General features: G+C 39.1%; 1 protein-coding gene across 5 annotated transcripts in view; it reads left to right on the top strand.

Moving 5' to 3' along the window:
* ZNF385D (zinc finger protein 385D) overlaps window positions 1-22131 on the top strand; it is a 705866-nt gene that overhangs the window by 576768 nt on the left and 106967 nt on the right. For 4 of the 5 annotated variants that reach the window (XM_014537586.1, XM_005863642.2, XM_005863641.2 and 1 more), the window contains one exon: window positions 9181-9291. The exons of the other annotated variant lie outside the window; for it this stretch is intronic. In XM_014537586.1, the coding sequence (XP_014393072.1) occupies window positions 9181-9291 (111 nt within the window). The remainder of the gene's footprint in view (window positions 1-9180; window positions 9292-22131) is intronic. 5 annotated transcript variants of the gene reach the window in all.

Genomic DNA, 22131 nt, shown 5'->3' with positions numbered 1-22131 from the left:
AGCTACCCACAATGAAATGTCTCTTACACGTGGGCACGTCCTGACTACTTGGTGAGCATTCAAATGCCTTTGCATATTTTTAAAATATATTTTATTGATTTTTTACAGAGAGGAAGGGGGAGGGATAGAGAGTTAGAAACATCGATGAGAGAGAAGCATCGATCAGCTGCCTCCTGCACAACCCCTACTGGGGATGTGCCTGCAAGCAAGGTACATGCCCTTGACCGGAATTGAACCTGGGACCCTTCAGTCCCCAGGCCGATGCTCTATCCAGTGAGCCAAACCAGCCATGGCATGCTTCTGCATATTTAAGCTCAAGCACTGGCTTTATGAACAAGATAGACTTCTCTTTAACTGATCAGGGGACCAGTGTGTCTGTTAGCCTTTGAGGGTGGAGGTAAGAGGGAGAGATCAACCAAAGGACTTGTATGCATTCATTGGGGGGGGGGGGGGGGGGGGGGGGGGGGGGGTGGTAAAGGGGGAATAAGGACACATATTTAATGCCTTAATAATAATAAAAAAGAAGATGCCTGGTGGAAAAATGGTCTGATGTTGGCATACAAAGTGTAAAGAGAGTCTATTAACCATTTGCTTAGATGACCATAGATAATATGAAAATACTGGTTGGTGGCTTGCAGTTGTAGATTTTACTCCCAGTGTCTATATCAGCGGTTTTCAACCTGTGGGTCGCGACCCCTTTGGGGGTTGAACGACCCTTTCACAGGGATCACCTAAGACCATCGGAAAACACATATATAATTACATATTGTTTTTGTGATTAATCACTATGCTTTAATTATGTTCAATTTGTAACAATGAAAATACATCCTGAATATCAGATATTTACATTACGATTCATAACAGTAGCAAAATTACAGTTATGAAGTAGCAACGAAAATAATTTTATGGTTGGGGGTCACCACAACATGAGGAACTGTATTAAAGGGTTGCGGCATTAGGAAGGTTGAGAACCACTGGTCTATATCCTTTGTCCCATATTGTATCCTGGAGTCATCTCCTACTTGCCTTTGGTTCTAATAAGCTCTCTTACCTCCTAGGCCTAAAGATTCCTTGTAGACCAGATTTCCCACTGCTACTGTTAATACCATTCAGACACTATTATGTTTTGACTTGGGGCTTTGATTTATTTAGCAGCTCAACAGACATCTGTTAAGCCTTTGATATGTGTGAGCCATTATGCTAATTGCTGGGTATGAAGAACAATGGGACCCAGGCCTGCCTCACACATCTAAGCACTCACCTGAAATTAGTTATTGTTTTCTGCCCCTGAAAAGGAATGGTGATGTTTACTGTTATTATTGTGAAATAATAATAGCAGACACAGTTGCAGTTTTTAGTGCTTTCTATGTCAGACAGTGCCGGGATCTGTGTACATTGTGTATATTTCATTATTGACCACAACCCAACAGTGATTATCACTCCACTTTAGAGAGGCATAGAAACATGAAAATAAAACAGCTAGCAAATAAAAGCAGACAGATTTTAGAGTAGATTTTAACCATTTGCTGCTCTTATTTAGGGGGAAAGAGAAGGGTCAGTCTTAGTGTCATATATTATAGAGGCAAGAACCTAGAACTAGGAAGTGGTGAGTTGGTTTCTTGCCCATTTCTTTAGTAGAATAATTCATCTCTTTGGGCTTCCATGGCCTTGTCAATAGAATGAGAGGGAAAATGTGATCACTGGGATTTTTCCCCCAGCTGTAAGATGCTATGGTTCTTAGAAAAAAGTTACACCCAAAAAGATGATCTGTGCAGTGCAATTTAACATTGTAACAAGCTCAGTCTGCCGTGACAGAGAAATGGCTCAGTAAATGGTGGTACAGTCATTTTGTGAAGCAGTATGCTAACATTTAATTGGTAAATATAAACCTGAAGTTAAATAAAAGTATACTTCCAATCCACTGTTAAATGGAAGAAAAGGAAAATATTCTATTTTATGCTTACAGCTATGTAATGAAAGTATGCATTGAGAAGTATAAGGATACACAACTGTTGTATAATAATTTGACTCTTTTCATTCTCAGTTCCTGGGAGGTAACCTCTGAAATCTTGGAGTTTCCTGAGTGATAAGAGTGTCTTTGTTAATCACTCACACCTTGGATCATGCCTGAGTTTATGTTGATGACTGCCTCAGGACAGGGGCCAGTCACTAGTGATTCGAGGGTAGGGCTTAGAGTAGAAAATGTCCTTATGACCTCCAAGGATGTGAAAGGGACTGAAGATTGAGGTCAGTCATGTGACCAATTAATCAATCAATCAATCATGCCTATGTCATAAAACCCCAATAAAAACTCTGGACAGAAAGGCTTGGGTGAACTTCTTGGTTGGGAAGATGTTGGGACCGTAATGCATCCTGGTAAGATGTCTTGATTCTGTGGGGAGAGGATATGGAAGCTTCACATTCTGGATTTTTCCAGACCTCACCCTATTGGTCTCTTCATTTGGCTGGTTCTCTTTTATAGCCTTTATAATGAAACTGTAGTTGTAAGTATCGTGCTTGCTTGGGTTCTCTTAGTCATTCTAGCAACTTCCTGACCTTCAGGAGTCATGAAAACCCTCAAATTGGCAGTTTGTCAGAAGTGCAGGTGACTTGGAGACTCTGGACTTGTGGCTAGATTCAAGTGAGGATAGTCTTGGTGGAGACTGTGGATGTGACCTGTGGAGACTGCACTAACTCCAGATAGTTAAGGCCAGAATTTCACTGCATCATTATAACAACCATTTTGCAAAACTCTGTGGTAGTATCTATTAAAGCATACCCTACCTAGACATTTAATTCCTCCTTATATACCTCAGAGAAATGACTGCTATGTCCAACAAAACCCATACTCACAAATATTTACAGTAATTTTACTCATAATAGATTCAAACAGAAAACCCAGATCTCCATCAACTGTAGAGTTGGCAAACAGTCCTGGTATGATCATGCAATAGAATACTATACAGCACTGACAGTGGACAAAAATACAAACACAATGCTGAATGAAAGAAGCCATACGTACACCCAAGAATGCATACTGTGCAAATTACATTTTATGATGTACAAAAGCAGAAAAAAATAATCTCTTTTGATAATCTTACAATGGTAGTGATCACTGGAGGGTATTGACTGGGCAAATTAAGCAGGACCAGGGAATGTCTAAATTACAGAACATATCCTATATCTTTTTGGAAATGGTGATAACATGAGACTATGCACATGTTAAAATGCAACTAATGATACACTTAAGACGTGTATGCTTTTTTGTATGTAAGTTATAAGTCCATATAAAAAATTAAAGAAAAATGACAAAAATTTTCAAATGGACAAATTTACAGCAGGAATGGATTAGGAACTAGAGGCCTGGTTCACGAAATTCATGCACTCAGGGGTCCCTCAGCCTGGCCTGCACCCTCTCACAGTCCAGGAGCCCTCGGGGAATGTCTGACTGATGGCTAAGCCATTAGTCAGTCAATCAGACATCCTTAGCGCTGCCCCGGAGGCTGGAGAGGCTGCTGCTACTGCCACTGTGCTCACCAGCCATGAGCCCGGCTTCTGGCTGAACGGCGCTCCCCCTGAGTTGAGGGTCTGCCCCCTGGTGGTCAGTGAGCGTCATAGCGACTGGTCCTTCCACCTTTCAGTCAATTTGCATATTAGCCTTTTATTATATAGGATGTCTCATTAGTGTTTTCTAATGTGTGAATGTAAGTCATATAAACACAAATTTTACTAATTAATAGTTGAAGTACTAAATCTACCAGGGCCTCTACTTAGTGCCACTTAATACTAATGGGTCACAAATATTCAGGACAATGGATATCACAGCACTTACTAGTTGTATGATTTTAGGCAAGGGTCAATGAGAGCTCCTCAGTAAGTTGCTAAGATAGAAATAATGCTTATAAACATAAAAAAAGACATACCAAAAAACTGTAAGTGCCCTCAAGTATAACCTTTAAAGTTTTTACTTGCCATTGTTACGTAGAAATGCCAGCTGGAAGAGATAACCTTTATATTTCTGGACTTCTAAACTTCCTGCCATTTAAGTTTTTATTCTTTGAATTTAAAACTGAAAGTCACAATAATAATAGGAACCTAAAGAGAGCAGTTCTCTTAGAGCAGGAAATGTGAACTCAGGGTTAAGCCAGGTCCTCTGTGATAATAAAGCAGACATCCTAGGGAAGGGAACTTGAGCTGTGGCTGTTCTACCTGAGGCTGTGCCTTGCACACTTATTTACAAATCAATTTAGCAGAATGCCCAGAGGGGAGGGGAGGGAAAAGCAGGGCCTAGATAAAAATGCAAAGATCCTTAAGCCTGAAATCTAGAAGAACATAGTCATTTGGCTTTAAATTAGGCCATAGGCTGAGTTTGAAATTGATTTTTTGTCTAGGGTTTGGGTATGCATATTAATAGGTACAGAATCATTCTTTGCTTTTGTTTGTTTGTTTGCTTTGGGAGATTAGGTATTGTATTTAGAGAATTTAGCTTTCAAAATCTCCCACTTTAGAAATTAGTTAAATATGGATTAAAATACCATGTATATTTTACCATTTCTATCAGTTTTTAATTCAGTGCTGCCTGGAATAGGTGAAATGTATCAAAGCTTTTATGGATCTAATTTCTATCTATTACATTTTTAGTTTAGTGCCTTTACTTTTCTACTGACGGCTTTACATTTTATTCTTATTTTTATAATGATTTCATTTTTCATATTATCTATGTTCTAAACTGCATGCATAGAAACAGGGATGCTAAATTTAAAAACCAAACAATGAGCACTCTAGTTATATTATTTTAGAAATTATTTATTTAAAACATTTTTTTATTGTGGGGCATTTCAGAGAACTTAATATTTTATTGTGCACTGTGAATGTCCAGGTTGTTATACCTAGGTTTCCTACAACTTATTTTGACACCCTCCCTTTATTCTTGTCTACACTTATTGGCATCTCTAGAGACTGGTTTTGTAGAAAAACTAATGATAATGTGCATACACATAGTAAGGTATGATTGTTTTGACAGATCACTCCTATTTTGTTCATGGGGGGACCAACATATATGACTTTGTTTTTGAACAAAATGTTTGATCATTATGATAAATAATGGTATGTGTAAACAAAATGATCAAAGTGGCTGTGTGTGTGTTCCTGAGTTGATAGTATACACTACTTTTAGTTACATACCATGTAGATTCATTTAATTAACTATTTAACAACAGAACTGGTTATTAGTTAGATTTTTGGCCCTTCCAAATTTTTAGTTGTAAATGGTTTTACATATATTTATAAATGAATGTATTAGAGAGGTGAATATGATATGATTTATGTTAATTAATGAAGGCATTAAACTTATCATTTTGTACTAGATTCCTAAAATGATAAAAGATAAATACTTGTGTTGGTGTAACTCTAGTTTGTGAATTCATCTTTAAAATATAACTTAGTTAGGTGCCTTTTTTGTAAGTACACTGGGAAATGAAATTGTCTCCAAAGAAGAATACAGGACTTTGCATTGTGAAATTTGCTTTTATAGTCACAGTGATCAGATCATCATTCAATTCAAACAAAAGAATTAAACCTAGAGAATATGCCACATTTGCATGGTGTCTAGTTCCAAAATGCCTCCTACACAAACTTGGAATGAATGTAGTCACTGCTTCCACAGTGCTACTGAAAGATCAAAATAATATGCTGCTCGCCAATATATGATAAAAACTCTGTACTACATTTCAGAGAGCATATTTAATATAAATGTGTAGTTCATTTTTATTTCATAGTATTATTATAAGTGGACTTCAGTATTCCCAAGTGGGTTATAGGCATAACTCACCTTATTCCCTGGTAGAAATGGGCCTCCTTTATGTACAGAACAGATGCAATATAACATAACAAGGTAACTACCTCTAAGTCAGTGACCTCTTTCTGCATTTTATTTCCTTTACCTGTTGGCTAAAAAGGGAAATTATCCCCCAGTGGTCTCCGTATTTGTTGTCATGGCAGCATTGTGATGGCATGTTTAAGGTAATATAGAGGGATCTTGGAAAGTAGAATGAAGGCTGTTGAAACAGCCTAGAGTCACACATCTCTGTGGCTGTTGGCTTTCTCAGGATCTGCCCACTGTCCATTTTGGGTCTGAAAAAAAGGGGTGATATGGGTTGACAAAGGTTTAGAAGCTTAGTTGGGTTGGGGGACTTGGAGAAGCGTGTGTGTTGTGTGTTGTGTGTGTGTGTGTGTGTGTGTGTGTGTGTGTGTGTGTGTGTGAAAGGGGAGGGGAGAGAGAAATCCTGTACCATTTTCTATTTCCTTTCAAACTACTATTTGATGATAGGTTCAATTTACAGAAAAGAGACTATAACTTTGAATTAATTTTAATGTTTGTATTAAATTGATGAACTGAATTTAGGAATGCGCTTTAGATATGCATTGAGACTTGAAAAGATTATGGAATTCACCGGAAACAATTCAGATGTTCATCAGCTGACAAATGGATAAGCACATTGTGGTGTTTCCATATAAAGAAATACCACTCAGCAATATAAAGGAATAAGCTACTGATACATGCAACAACATGGTTCATTCTTGAAAGCATTATGCTTAATGAAAGATGCCAGACACAAAAGACCACATGTTGTACGATTCCCCTTATATGAACTTTGAGAAAAGGCAAAAATATAGTGACAGAAAGCAAACCAGTGGTTTCAAAGACTCAGGTGAGAGAAAGGGATTGACCATAGAGGAGCAGAAGGGAACCTTTCCAGGTAATGAAATGTCCTATGTGATAATTAGTATTACTGTACGTATTGGTCAAATCTCAGCCAATTCTACAGTTAGCATTGGTGAATGTTATTGTATGTAAATTATCCTATATAATGAAGAGGTGATATGCAAATTAACCTTCACGCCCTCATAAGATGGCTGCCTATGACCAGGCCAACAGGGGGGTTAGTGAAGGACGACCAAAGGACTGACAAGCAGGCTTGCATGGGGCAACCAGGCCGGCAGGGGGGCCGAGAGGGGCAATCAGGCTGGTGGGGGGGGTGTTAGAGGTGACCAGGCAGGCAGGCATGTGAGTGATAGGAGTCAGTGGTCCAGGATTGTGAGAAGGATGTCTGACTGCTGGTTTAGGCCCATACCAGCAGTCGGACATCCCCCAAGGGGTCCCAGATTGGAGAGGGTGCAGGCTGGGCTGAGGGGACCCCCCCACACACAAATTTCATACACTGGGCCTCTAGTATCTAAATAAAACTGGTTAAAAAGAAAATATGTTTGAAATCACTAATAAGGGGTGGGGGAAGATACTAGAATTTGTTCATACTGGAAGTGACCAGAAAAATCATATAGCTGAGTTTCATTCAGAATCTAGGCAAGGATTCACATCAGATAAAAACATTTAAAGTGACTGTGGAAGATAAAAATGGTTACACCCATGACTTTTTTGTTTTGTTCTGTTTTTATTATTGTAACTGTTTAATATATAAACCACCTTGCCTAGGATTTAGTATATAGAAGGCACTTAATAAATGCTGAGTGCTACTATTTCTATTGCTGCTATTTAGAAAAGTACATTAAGAGTACCTAGGTAACCTAATCGTTGTAAATATAGATAGGAACTTTCTCCTACCTACCAGTGAGAAGAGCCCAAGAGTCAGCTGGTTCTGATGATTTGAAATACACAAAAGGAGGTAGAATTTATCAATGACTTGTTTAGGGCAGTTAACAAACTACAGTGTATCGCAGGTGAATATTAGAGCATTATTTCACAGGCCCATTCTTAATTTTGATGTGTGTCTGTCAAGTCATGTCTGAAATATTTCAACCCGTTGGGATCACTCTCATAAGAACTTTGTATCTGATGAGAGTTAAGGGTTCCATCCCTGGCCGGTCTGGCTCAGTTGGCTGGAGTGTTATCTGTATACTGTCGGTTCGAGGTCACGGGTTCAATTCCCAGTCAAGGCACATATCTAGGTTGTGGGTTTGGTCCACATTTGGGGTGGGTACTGAAGGCAACAGATCAATGTTTCTCTACCCCTTCCTCTCTCTAAAAATAAAAAAGCATATTTATTTTTTTAAATGCCATTTGAAAAAAAAGGGTTCCAAAGTTCGCAAGCATTCACCAGAAGTCATGGCTACATGTGTGACATTTAAATCATTTTGAAATGTTGTGTGTGTTTTTTTTGACCACATGAGATATGAATAGTATGCCAAGAATGACAAAAGGAGTGTGAGGCTCATGTTAACCTTGATCTCACATGTACTACAATGGAGAATCTGTAATAGCCAACATTTATTGACTTCTTAATGTGCCCAGCATTGACTGTGCTAAATTGATTTCATGAATTATCACTTTTAAACCTCATAACAACCTTAACAGACACAGATTAGCAAAGAAGTTGTACATATAGTAAGAAGCAGATCAAAAATTTTATATGACTCTAATAGTTGAGAACCACTAACTTGCACTGTAGGACAGAGCTTGATGAGGAGACATGTTTTATTAAAGCTGAATTATTGATATTATATATTTGGTGTCACTTGTCCTGTCCTGGGAAATGGGATGGAGTGAGATAACTTATATGTGGCCAAACTCTTTGAACCTCAAATAATAAATCCATAGGATATCAGTATGTATTAGGGAATCAATAACTTGTTATTGATTACATTGATAGCTCTATATATTTGAATTCTTAGAAAGCAGGAATTGTATACTATATTCTTGAGGTAGAAAAGATATAAAACATAGCATAAGGTTGGATAATGGTGCATCATTTATTTTCAGAGCTGATCCTCTGACCAAGTCTATTTTGAAGTCCATTTAGGCCAACGGTGCAAACAAACTTCTGTGTAAAATTGCTGGCATTTATAATAACTTGAGTTTTGATAAACCTTTAATTATATTTTAGGATTATCAAACTGAGACAATTGTTAATCCTAAGTGAGAAAAACATTTAGTATGCAGACTCTAATGGGTACATTTATTATTCCCTTATCATAGTGAGCTTTGAGTTTTATTGTTTTCTATTTTTCGACAAAGTAGAAATGCCATTTCTTTAAAAAAAATGTTTTTTATAATGTGAGCAGTAGATTGAAGCTGTACAGATTGGCTTTTTAATGAAGTAGGCAACATTCCAATGGAACTGACAAGCTTTATTTCTATTTGTTGTATTTTTTTTCTCATTACAGATGGACCCGATTCAGAAAGCTGTAATAAATCATACATTCGGGGTTCCTCTTCCTCATCGAAGAAAGCAAATCATATCATGCAACATTTGCCAGTTGAGATTTAATTCTGATGTAAGTTTATCATTTAGTGTGCAGTAAAAAAAAAATGTATTATGCTGTTCTGATCTTGCTGAAGAGATTTCTTAAACATTTTTTCTCCAATAATGGAACACGGCAAAATTCAGAGATAATATTTTAACTCCTTATATGCTTTAATTTTGGAGTTTATTATATTATGTTTGGTTGTTTACTCAGGAAAAAACTCACATATATAATCTTATACTATGTGTCCTGTTTAATGGTATTGTTTTAGTCTCTTAAGAATGCTAAATGTAGGTTATAAGCTTTCCTTTTGGGGAATAGTCAAATACAGAACCAGTGAGGTTTTCAATAAATTACACCTCTGAAATAAGATAGATACCAAATTATATTTCAAGGTCAAGAATTTGGCTTTGTAAATTCTATTTGCCTGCCTTGGTGGTACCCAGTTTGAGATCAGCCCTGTGACCTTAATTATTTTTGTGCCAGAGCCCTCAGTTTAAAGTCCTAGAAGTATTATCACTTTAACAGTGGTCCTAACGACCTCAAAGCCCCTAATAAATAAAACTGAAGTGGAGAACGTGGCAGATGTTAGACAATTGTAGACTGACAAATGCTTTGCAAATTATTCACAGAGTTATTTGCATCATTCACATCATTTCTAAGGATCAGGGAAGACTCTTGGTTCATCACCATGAAGTTAATCTCGGCTCGTGGCCAACGTGAAAAATACTGCTCCTCGCAACCTGCTTTGGTGTGGAGTTGGTTCTGAGAAATACAGAAAAGAGCAGAAATGTTGGTTTGGAAGGAATAGGAATTGGCCACTTTGTGGATACTCCAACCAGTGGTCGGCAAACTGTGGCTCACGAGCCACATGCGGCTCTCTGGCCCCTTGAGTGTGGCTCTTCCTAAGCCTTAGGAGTACTCTAATTAAGTTAATAACAATGTACCTACCTATATAGTTTAAGTTTAAAAAATTTGGCTCTCAAAAGAAATTTCAATCATTGTACTGTTGATATTTGGCTCTGTTGACTAATGAGTTTGCCGACCACTGCCTAAGCAAATACAGAACCTCATCCTATCAAAATGGCCCCTCCAAGGTGTCAGCATCTTGCCCCTCAGTTGCTATGCACTGTGGAGATGACCAACAGATCTGGGTTCTAGAGAATGTTTGGCCATCTAGTATTTAATCTCCCTGGCAACCAGGTCCCTTAGATGCTCGGTGGCGAGGATAGCAGATAATCAGGCACAGGAAATAGATGGGACATAACTAGAGTGGCTTTTTTCTTCTGTGAACACATTTCATTTTGTATAAAGATCACTCCTGTGCTATGAACTCATACCTACCAGTGCAGCACAATCATCAGGTAATTTTATAGCATTCCCTCTGTTGGCTGAAAAAAGAGAAGAGTGGGTTCTGCACAGCATCTGGAAGGTATTTGCTGCTATAAAACAATACACTAAACATACTGCATTTGACTTGAAGGGGTGGCTTTTGTTTTGTTGTGTTGTGTGTTTTTTAAGACTGAGCACATTGGTTTGAATTTTAAGAAATTTACTATAGTTTAATTTGTTAAGCAATAGTATTTTCAAGGGATCAATATTACATAGTAATCTCTTCCAGCTATTGTAAAAAAGAATGAAAAGGAGGAGTCTGACATAGAAATAAGAGTTCTGAACTCAATACCGTTGATCCTTGAACAACACAGGTTTGAACAGCGTGGATCCACTTTACATGGATTTTTTTAAAATAAATACGTACATTACTGTATATACATTTTTCTCTGCCTTACGATTTTCTTATTAACATTTTTCTCTAGCTTACTTTATTACTATAAGGATACAGTATGTAATACATACAACATGTAAAATATGTATCAATCAACTGTTTATGTTATCAGTAAGGCTTCCAGTCATCAGTAGGCTATTAGTAGTTTTAGGGAAGTCAAAGTTATACACAAATTTCAACTCTGCAGGGCATTGGCTCCCCTAACCTTCGTGTTGTTCAAGGGTCAACTGTAATTGCAATTTTGATCAGTTTTTTAGTAAATATATTTTTTATTGATTTCAGAGAGGAAGGGTGAGGGAGAGAGAGATAGAAACATCAATAAGAAAGGATCCTTAATCAGCTGCCTCCTGCATGCCCCCCACTGGGGATCGAGCCCGCAACCCGGGCATGTGCCCTGACCTGGAATCGAACTGTGAACTCCTGTTTCATAGGTTGATGCTCAACCACTGAACCACACGGGCCAGGCAGTTTTGATAATTTGTAAACACTTAGTGAACAATCAGATAGTTTTGTGATTATGATTTTAAGCGGCTTCTTATTGGTTTCCTTTCTTCTTAAATCATACTGATATTTTACTCATCTGTTGAGAGCTACTTAAAAATAACCTCCTGCCAACACTTTCATTGTCAATATTTTCCTCTGTATTAGGAAAACCATCTGCCACATCCGGGCTAGCTCCTTTGGTTGATTATCCCCAGTGATGGATCCCTCACCACTTTCAGACAGTTATTTCTTTTCTTTCTTTTTCTTTTTTATTGTTTCTTATTCAGTAGATGTTAATCAAAGTCATGTTTAAAGACTTTAGAAATATTGTCAGGTATGCATTAGACAATATATATATTTTTCATATATGATTATTAGCATAATGCAATACAAAGAACATTAACATACTTCTTTTCTAAAATTTAATTTTATTTCCATGGTAAGAAAGAATAGCAATTTATTTTGCTAATAAAGTTTCAAGGTGATTAGAGGAATCAATATGTATTTATTAGGGACAATTGCTTTTCATTCTCAATCTGGGTCATAATTAAGCAATTGCAGGCATGACCATTCACTACATGATTACTGTATTAATCTTCTATTGCTTATGCAAACAAATGATCACAAACCTAGTGGTTTTAGAAAAACACCACACAGATGTATTATTGTATAGGTCTGGAGGTGAGAAGTCAGACATGGGTCTCACTGGGCTAAAATCAAGGTATAGGCAGGGATATATTCCTTCTGGAGACTGTAGAGGAGAAATCAGTTCCTTGCCTTTCTTTTCTAGTTTCTGGAGGCTGCCCCGTTTCCTTGGCTCATGATTCCCTTCAATCTTCAAAGCCAGCACGACTGACCGAGTCTTCTCTCTATTACTCTTCCGCTTCCCTTTGCCATGATTAGGGACTGTTGTGATCACAGTGGGCCCACCGGTTTAATCTATGGTCATTTTTCTATTTTAAACTCTACTGATTAGCAACCAAATGTCATCTGCTAACTTAATCCCCTTTGCCATGTAATATAACATATTCATCATTTCCAGGGATTAATGTCATTAATAAATACCATTGTTCTGCCTAGCACAGATAGTCATTCAGATGTCTGATTTAGGTTTGAATTGGATTTTATAACCACCTGAATTCATCAGATAATCACTCAGTCCAATTTTGTGTGTCTGTATAAACTGAACGCATGTGAATTCACTGCCCTCACATTTTTCCTTATCTAGAACTTGAATGTAAATTCATTATGCAGTGCTAATTTTTAAAATTGAAGTTTTAAAAAAATTGGAAGACCCAATATAATTGAGTTTATAAATGACATAGCAACATTTTAACTGTGATTTATAAGCAAAACATAATTACTGCAAAATTGAAATGCAGGAGTAGAAACCCCTTCAGAGACTTTAAAAATATCTCTGTAGCATTATTATGTCAATAAAGGGAACTAATGTGATGGAAATATTAGTTTTATTTACTTATTGACCCAGTCATATCCATAACTATTAATTTTATATAATATTTAAAACTGAACACCAAGATCAATTGGATTGATTATCTGTTCATTCACATATAAGAAAATAATCTTTAAATAAAGGGAAAATACAGATATATATATATACACACATATATATCATATTGGATCATTTTAACCTCAAGAAAAGACATTATAATCCCAATACAACCGCCTCTTTGTTCTTATCTGGTAAATCTGGAATTTATCTTCCTGTTTCCATTCTTAAATCTAGAATCTTTTTGGAAAAGCAACATTGCAATTCCCTTGTGTGCTTGGTTGAATCCTCTATCATGTAGGAAAGTATTTTTGCCTTATGAACCTTTTTACATTTCAAAGCTTTTTCCCTTTCCAGTGAAAATAATAGTTTGTAGTTCTTTTCATCTCTGCATCATGAAAATTCAATTTCCTTTTCCTCTAAGCTTTTATTTATTTTTTTAACCCTTTATATTATAAACTTTGTAGTTTGGTGTTATGCTGTACCTGTTTCCTGTATAGTTCATTTTCCATTTTTGGCCTTGCAGATATCTTTTTAAAATCCCACATTATTTTGTATGTCCTTTAAATCAGGTTGCCTTCTCCTGATGTAGGCTGTTCTTTGAAAGAAAAAAAAAAAAACTATTCTCAAGATTTATATGAAACACACATGGAATTATGCAAAAAGCTGCCAATTAAAGACTGAAAGTTTGTAATTTGCCCAGTTATGTTATCAGCATTCTAAAATAAGCATAAATTAGCATTGGCCTAGGCAAGTTATTAAGTATGCCTTTGAAAGACAACTTTTAGCAGGGCCAGCGTGGATGTAGGATTAAGGGAGGTGGAGAATGATTACTCAATAACTGTTTATAGAATGGAAAATAAGATCTCAGACCCCAAACTAAGGAATCATAACATAGTAGCATCTAAGAGTCACTATGATTTACCTCGTAATAATAGCATTTCATAATATGTTAGAAAAAGAAGAAAACTTCTGCCAATTTCACATGTGGAAACTGAAGCGTGGAGAGTGTGGGAGATTTATACAAGGCCTCACAGGGTCATGGTCCATTTCTCGGATGTCACTGCCTCATCTGGTCCAGGTAGGCCAGCAAGTCCATCCTGAAGTTCCAGGGGATCCTGCAGCGAAGGCATGAATGGGGACCTGTGTGCTTCCTGCCCCGTCAGGCTGTCTCAGAGAGAGGGCATGAGGCCTCTTTCTCGGTGGAACTGATGGGATGCAGGCAGAGCTGCTGTGGAAAGTCATTCCCAGCCCAGGCTGGGCTTCATCAAAGGATGCAGGAGGGCTCTCCAATGGCTTCAGTCATATTCAGTCACACCCACAGTTCGGTCCTAAGCACCATGAAAATTAAATATAAACTCAAGTTACTGAACTATAATACAGTAGTCACATGTCCTTTAGGAGTCAGGACTGTCAAGCATTGATTAGTTCAGGGGACTGGGATAAATCTCATTAGGGGATCCCATTGTTTAGAGGCTTCTGACCCCTCTAAAGGGGGATCCTTGGGATCATCACCCATAGAATTGCTTCATTGCCAATGGTGTTATGACATAGACATCATTGTTCCTGTTCTGCGTTTTAGAACCCAGAAATGTAGTGAAACTAAGCAATATATCTGAATGTAATTCACATCTCTGTCATAACGTCCATAACCAAATGTGGCAATATAAGGATGAATATGAAGAATCTTTTTTTCCTACCAAATGACCAAATTAGATAATTAAAGTTTCTTAACCTCATGTCTTAAGACACATCTTTTACATGTTTAAATCAACATATATTTGGGGGTGGGGTTCTGATATTTAAAGGAAATATTACTTAGATGGAGAGAAAAACAAAAACTAAGGGTGATTGTATTGGAGTGGGAGAACTATTCTTTTACTTATTTCTACATTTTTTTTTCATTTTCTAAATTCCCTTTATTATAAGCATGCTTAAATTTTATGAAGGGATTGTTGCATCTTCTATCCTATTATGCTTTTTAAACTGCATGTTTTGTACCAAATTATACATTCCATTTTCAAGGCCTCCGTTGCAATTTTCTATTTCCTGAGGTGTGTCTAGCAGTGTCTGCAGTCTCAAAACATGTGCAGGAGAGTTCATAGATATTATCATTGTCCAGATTTCAGCATTTTATTATCTATCCTAGGAGAAAGGTTAATAAAAATGTATGCATGGAAGATATGCATTTAACCCCAAACCTAAAATAGCATATAGGGAAGCCAAGTGGGATGGTAGGGAAATCATTGGATCAGGAATTAAACTACTTGTGGTCTAGATCTGTCATCTCTTGATTGACTCTGTGTCCTTGAGTCTTCATTGAACTTACAGGTTCCACAATCATTAGTTCACTTGACATTCAAAAAGCACCAAGGACAAGCAGGATGTTTATTGGCTGAAATATAACCACTGTTGGATTATAAGAAACTTTGAAATGGAATGGCACAGCCTCTGGAATTTGGCATTGGAGACTCATGTAACTAAATACTAGTACAGTGTTAATTTTTCCCAAAGCCAACATCTCTGCTGATCATGAGTCCATTTACAGCAAAATAAGTGAGTTCATGTGCTGGAGCCCCAGGATTCTCTCTGGTCTTACCATGTTCCCATATCCCAGAAGAGCTGATGATGGAATGAATGGCCCATGGAAGGCACCAGCTTGGAGACACCACCTGTTGATGTTGGAGTTCTGTCCTATAGGATGTCGTGTGTGCTCTGAGCCAGGGACGGTGCTGCCATGGGTCTAGGCACCAAGTGTGGCTTCTCTGGCTGCTATACTTAAGGACCCCTCTCCTAGTGTTTGCTTCCCTTCTCTTTGACTTTGAACTAATTCCCCTTTAGCTTCAAGTAGCAAGAGTGACTTCTGTTATCTTCAATTGAGCCCGACTGGTGTGCTTACTGATGAGCATCTCAGGGAAGTGCCTAAGCTTCCGCTTTAAAAACAAAAACAAAAACAAACAAACAAACAAACAAACCTCTTGATGAATCTTAAGTTTGCAAAGTTTGAAGTCACAGACAAGCATTATTTGTAGTAACTACAAGGTAGGATACTTTGGGTAAATAGCTTTTTTAAAAAAAACAAAAAACATTGTACTAGTATACTCTTTACTACATGGAGGAGGAATAATATATTTGTGTGTTTTTTTAAAATATATTTTTATTGATTTCAGCAAGGAAGGAAGAGGGAGAGAGAGATAGAAACATCCATGATGAGAGGGAATCATGGATCGGCTGCCTTCTGCAAGTTCCCCACTGGGGATCAAGCCCACAACCCGGGCATGTGCCTTTGACTGGAATCAAACCTGGGACCTTTCAGTTCGCAGGCCGACACTCTATCCACTGAGCCAAACCAACTAGGGCTCAGGTGAATATCTTTGAAGGACACTTGGCCCAGGCTATGGGGAAGCTGAACACCCCATGATAGAGAGCACCTATCTAGTGACGGGAATTTGACTGCGGGATGTGGAGGGACTGGGAACTGGGTAATTGATGGTCCTAGAGGAAATTACCTGGATTCAAATTCTGCCTCACTAGCTATATGGCTACGGGCAAGTTCCTTTAACTCCCCGTGCCTCAGTTTCCCATATGTAACAGGGGGAGAAGAATAGTGCCAACCTTATATACCTCTTTGAAGATTGAAAGGATTAACACACATAAAGGGCTTAGAAGAGCTCTCTGGCACATAGTGCATTGGACACACAGTAAGTGTGAGCTATTTAAAATGCTTTATCTTCCATACTATGAAAAATTCTCTCTCTCTCTCTCTCTCTCTCTCTCTCTCTCTCTCTCTCACACACACACACACACACACACATACAATCTCATTTGCATTCTTTCAAAATAACTTTCATAAGGCAACCAAGGCCCAGAGAGGTTAAGTGACTTCCCCAAGGTCACACAGCAAGTTACTAACAAAAGCATGTCTGTAATGTGGACTAAGGACTCAAACCTGATTTTTCCTGTATTCTGAGCATAGGAACTAGGTCACACCTGGCCCCAAGGAAGTCACACAGAGCTCTGCACCCGTGGGCCTTGAGGAGGAAGTGATTCATCCATGCCCCCTGCTTCTAGAAATGGTGTGTGTGTGAGAACAGTGTGACTGTATTTTTTGCCCCTCAATTTCTTTCCAATATTTTTCTCTGAAATTGCTCTAAAACTCCAGGTCCCCATGGAAACGTCAGGAAAGACTGGCTATTGACTCTAAGTGAAATTCTGCTAAGACCGCTCCCTTGATAACAAATGGATGTTAAAAGCCTGGTCCCAACAGACGCCTGCTGTAGCTCATGGCCAAAGCCACATTCTCCCAGGACTGAGAGGGTGAAAGAGACAGTGCAGTCTCTAGTGCTGGGCTGTGGTGGTCAGTGTGGGGGAAAGGGGTAAATGTAACCTGAGTCCCAACTGTCACCATCAGGAACAGGACAAGGTGTTTCCCAGATATGTTTATGACAGGAGGCTGGGGTGATTTAAAAAATAAAAGAAAAGAAAACTTTGTTCTGGGCGCTGAGCCTGCGCATCGGGGGCAGCGCCCAGCTCCTGAGCCCCTTCGCGCTGGGCAGCAGCCCCCCCCCCCGCCCCCCGCTTTAAAAAAAATAAAATAAAATAAGATTTAAAAAATAAGATAAAATAAGATAAGATAAAATAAAATAAAAACTAGCCATTCCTTAAATGTTGTAAGGATTATAAGACATAGCATATAGGCATTCTATACTAATAAAAGCCTATGTGGTTGTCACGCCCTCATGCCATGATGCCCTCATGCTGTAGCAATCCATCACCAGGAGGCTTCATGCACAGCTGGTGTGTGTGGATGGGCGGGGCTGTGTGTGCAGTGAGGCGTGTGCAGGTGGGCGGGGACCTGACTCTGCGTGCACAGTGTGGAGGCAGGACCCCTGGCTCTGGCCTACCTCTTTGGGGCAATCCATCAAGGAGCCCCAGATGGGAGGGAGGGACCTATCTCTTTGGGGAGATAGATCGTGGGGCTCCCGCACAGTGAGAGGGCACAGGCCAGGCTGGGGAACACCATGCACCATGCCTCTAGTTGGAGTATAAACTATATAGTGAATGAAATGGAGAAGTCGTTTTTTATTTTATGGGATAAACAGTGCAGTTACAATTGGTGTGTGGTTTTTTTTCTGAATGTTAAATTCCTTCTTAAGAAATACAAACGTTTGAAGACTCTTTTGTATTTTTTAAGTATTTCAAGGAGTCTATTCAAGTTAACGTGTCTGCATTTAGTGTTTTTTTTTTTGTTGATTTGAGGTTCTCATTCCTTGTAAATCTTTACCTTTTACCTCTTAATAGCTGCAGGGGCGGCCTGTCCCCAGCAAGCAGCATGTATTAAAAACTCTCAACCTCTTTAAGTCTGTTGCTGCTGCTGCTAAGTCTCAAAGGATCTGAAGGACCCAGTTATAAATTAAATCTTCACGCAGCTTGAACCATCTCTTTCATAAGAGACTGTCCTCTGTGAGTCTCCAGGACTGACAGAGCTATTTAGAGCTTTTCCCTGTGCACCATGGTTTTCCCACCTGGGGCTTTTCTTCTTCAAAAGCAGGTCTATGACAGGGCCATTTGGCTTCTGGGACCCGATGAGGTTCAGTTGGGCCATAAGGTCACCCTATGAGGTACTAGCGCTGGAATATGTGGTGATGGACTACAGGTTGTGGCTGAGTTTGAAACAAATGGCTAGCATGTCTCTTTGGATGATACTCTGCGTGTGCATTGGACACCATTTCATCCTTCAGTGTCACTAGCTTTTACTTCTTTAAATGGAACCTACATCTCTGTTGGAATTCTTAGAAAGCAAAACTTGAACAGAAAGACCGAGTGAGAGATATTGGGTCTGGCTGCTAGATATTTCAGGAGAAAATAATCAGTCAGGAGCCCAGGGGTCTATTTAAGCTCTTTACTTCTTTCGCAGGCTTTTAAAAATAAAATTTCAATGTTGGGACATTATAGGACTCTCTGAATCTAGCTTTGATATTCCAGAGTTTCATCTGTGGATGGAATGAAGAGTAAGAGACTGAGAAAAGAGATATTTTTATGAAGTAGTCCATATTTCTCTGGGCTTCTTTTCTTTTTTAAATTATGTTTTTATTGATTTCAGAGAGAGGAAGGGAGAGAGGGACTGACAGAGCTATTTAGAGCTTTTCCCTGTGCACCATGGTTTTCCCACCTGGGGCTTTTCTTCTTCAAAAGCAGGTCTATGACAGGGCCATTTGGCTTCTGGGACCCGATGAGGTTCAGTTGGGCCATAAGGTCACCCTATGAGGTACTAGCGCTGGAATATGTGGTGATGGACTACAGGTTGTGGCTGAGTTTGAAACAAATGGCTAGCATGTCTCTTTGGATGATACTCTGCGTGTGCATTGGACACCATTTCATCCTTCAGTGTCACTAGCTTTTACTTCTTTAAATGGAACCTACATCTCTGTTGGAATTCTTAGAAAGCAAAACTTGAACAGAAAGACCGAGTGAGAGATATTGGGTCTGGCTGCTAGATATTTCAGGAGAAAATAATCAGTCAGGAGCCCAGGGGTCTATTTAAGCTCTTTACTTCTTTCGCAGGCTTTTAAAAATAAAATTTCAATGTTGGGACATTATAGGACTCTCTGAATCTAGCTTTGATATTCCAGAGTTTCATCTGTGGATGGAATGAAGAGTAAGAGACTGAGAAAAGAGATATTTTTATGAAGTAGTCCATATTTCTCTGGGCTTCTTTTCTTTTTTAAATTATGTTTTTATTGATTTCAGAGAGAGGAAGGGAGAGAGAGAAACATCAATGATGAGAATCATTGATCAGCTGCTTCCTGCAAACCCCTACTGGGGATCAAGCCCACAACCCAGGCCTGTGCCCTGAACAGGAATTGAACTTTGATCTCTGGTTCATGGGTCTACTGAGCCACATTCACTGGGCTCAGCTTCTTTTCTTTGTAAACAAAGAAAAACACAATAATAAAATTCACCTTTCTATTGAATTTTCTTAGACAGGGAAAATTTGACCTTGAAAAGTTAGAAAGAGAAAGTTGTTTTTAGATAAGTAAATCTATAATAATTTAAGCATAATATGCTAATTAGACCTGATGTCCTTCCAGAGAACCTTCTGGACAAAGCTGGGGCTGCAAGGGAAGCCCTGGTCCTGGGTGCCTGCCGGGGGCCAGAGGGAAGCCCATGTCCTGAATGCCAGAGGGAAGCCAGTGCCGGCAACCAGGAGAAGGAAGGCCTACTCTTGCACAAATTTTGTGCATCGGGCCTCTAGTGTATATATATAAAAGCCTAAGCGACCATTCAACTGGTCGCTATTAAGTGCACTGACCACCAGAGGGCCAATGCTCAATGCAACAGCTGCCCCCTAGTGGTCAGTGCGCTCCCACCAGACACCGGGCTCACAGCTGGTGAGTGCAGCTGTGGCAGCGTGAGCCTCTCCTACAGACACTCCCCCTGCGCGTTCCTCCCCCATCTGGTTCAGGACCTGCATCAGAACTGACTGGGCAAGAGCCCACGGCCGCTTCTCAGTCATGGACGCACTGGTATCGCTCTAGGACAGGCGCGCAGAGACCGCAGCGGAGTGGCAGCGAGCCTACCAAGCAGTGGTGGCAGGCGCCGCAGGGTCGGGATGAGTGGGAGCGACATGGCACCCGGCCTGGCCTCAGGCTCCTCCCTGGCCACCTGCCACTTCCTGCACTACTACATCCCTCGGGGGATGTTGGACTGCAGGTTTCTGCCTGATCCCTACAGGCCATGCCGAGAGACCCCACTGGTGCACGAATCCGTGCACCAGGCCTCTAGTGTGTACATAAGCTCCAGTAATCAAAGAGATATTTATATGTCTATGGAGTACTGTGAGCACCTCAGAGAACTGTTGTGTGTTACAACTAAGAAATGTCTAGGAAACCATTCTGTCCATTTTAAAAAGTATATAGATGGACAAATCAAAAGCCAGAATATTTAGTTGACTTTTAAAGGTCTTTAAGCTGTTGAAACAGACGGTAGGACCGGAAACAGGGCTCTGAAGTCCCAGCATCGCACTTGTTTTTATCATCTAAAGTGACATGCCCTCAGGGAAATTGATTTTGAGATTTGCATTGGCATCAGATGACAGTTTTCACTTAAGACAATTGATCACTTAAGTTCTGTTCGCAATACAAAAGTTAATCAAGGTTAGTACCAGTTGTACACTCCTAGCTAGATTGCCAGTAGTGCAGTTAGCTAAAATAGTGAAACACATTTCAGAACTGAGAACCACTTAAAGAGCAATAATGTTGTAGTAAGTATTGAAGGGGGCATAAGAGAATCTGTTTCATCAAATGCTACCTCTTAACTGCGATGAATTTGTGGAGAGGGTTAAGCATGGACAAAGCATGAAAGGAAAGAGTGTGATGGGGTGGGTACTGCTTGTTGAAGCAAGAGATATGTTTCCAATTAAATGAACTAAATGTCATCCACATGTCCCCAAAAGATGAGGCAAGAAGCTTATTAATCTTGGGAAAGCTCTGCAAGTCTTAGATATCACTCAATAAATGTTGAGTAAGTAAATGAATGAAGTGCTCAGGACCAGAAACATTTTTCATGTAATAAGAAAAATTAAGGTGGAAACAGGAATCTCTGAGTTGGCATAAGTTTCAGTTTCAGTGGGGCCATTTAGAATAATAGCTACATTTTGATAAAAATGGAACTTGAGGTTGCCTTTCCCCCGGTGCCTGATTTTTCTGCAGTGCAGTGGACATCCTAAGCAACTGGTTCCCTAAACCCGAAAAAAGAAAATTCACATGAATCAAAAGGGAAATGAATAAGTGGAATTAGATTTTAGTGCAGCCTGAAAACTGATTCTTACAATTTTGAAAGCTTGCCATGTAGCGACCTTTGAATTTTTAGTTATTTAAAAAAAATCACTATGGTCAAAAATCCCCTATTTTAACTTTATGATTATATCCTGAAGAGCACATTACTGTTTGACTAATGAAGTATGTATTAGCCATGGAATAAAATCCTTGATATAATCTAGTTGCCCAGAAATTGCTTGATATACATATCTAATATAAATGCCATCAATTGTTTTATATCTCTTTTCACAGCCATATATATATATGTGTAT

The sequence above is a fragment of the Myotis brandtii genome, unplaced genomic scaffold (assembly GCF_000412655.1).
Source record: "Myotis brandtii unplaced genomic scaffold, ASM41265v1 scaffold18, whole genome shotgun sequence".
In the NCBI taxonomy this organism is placed as follows: Eukaryota; Metazoa; Chordata; class Mammalia; order Chiroptera; family Vespertilionidae; genus Myotis; species Myotis brandtii.
The sequence above is the reverse complement of the archived record's forward strand: the minus strand, read 5'-3'. Positions and strand labels throughout refer to the sequence as shown.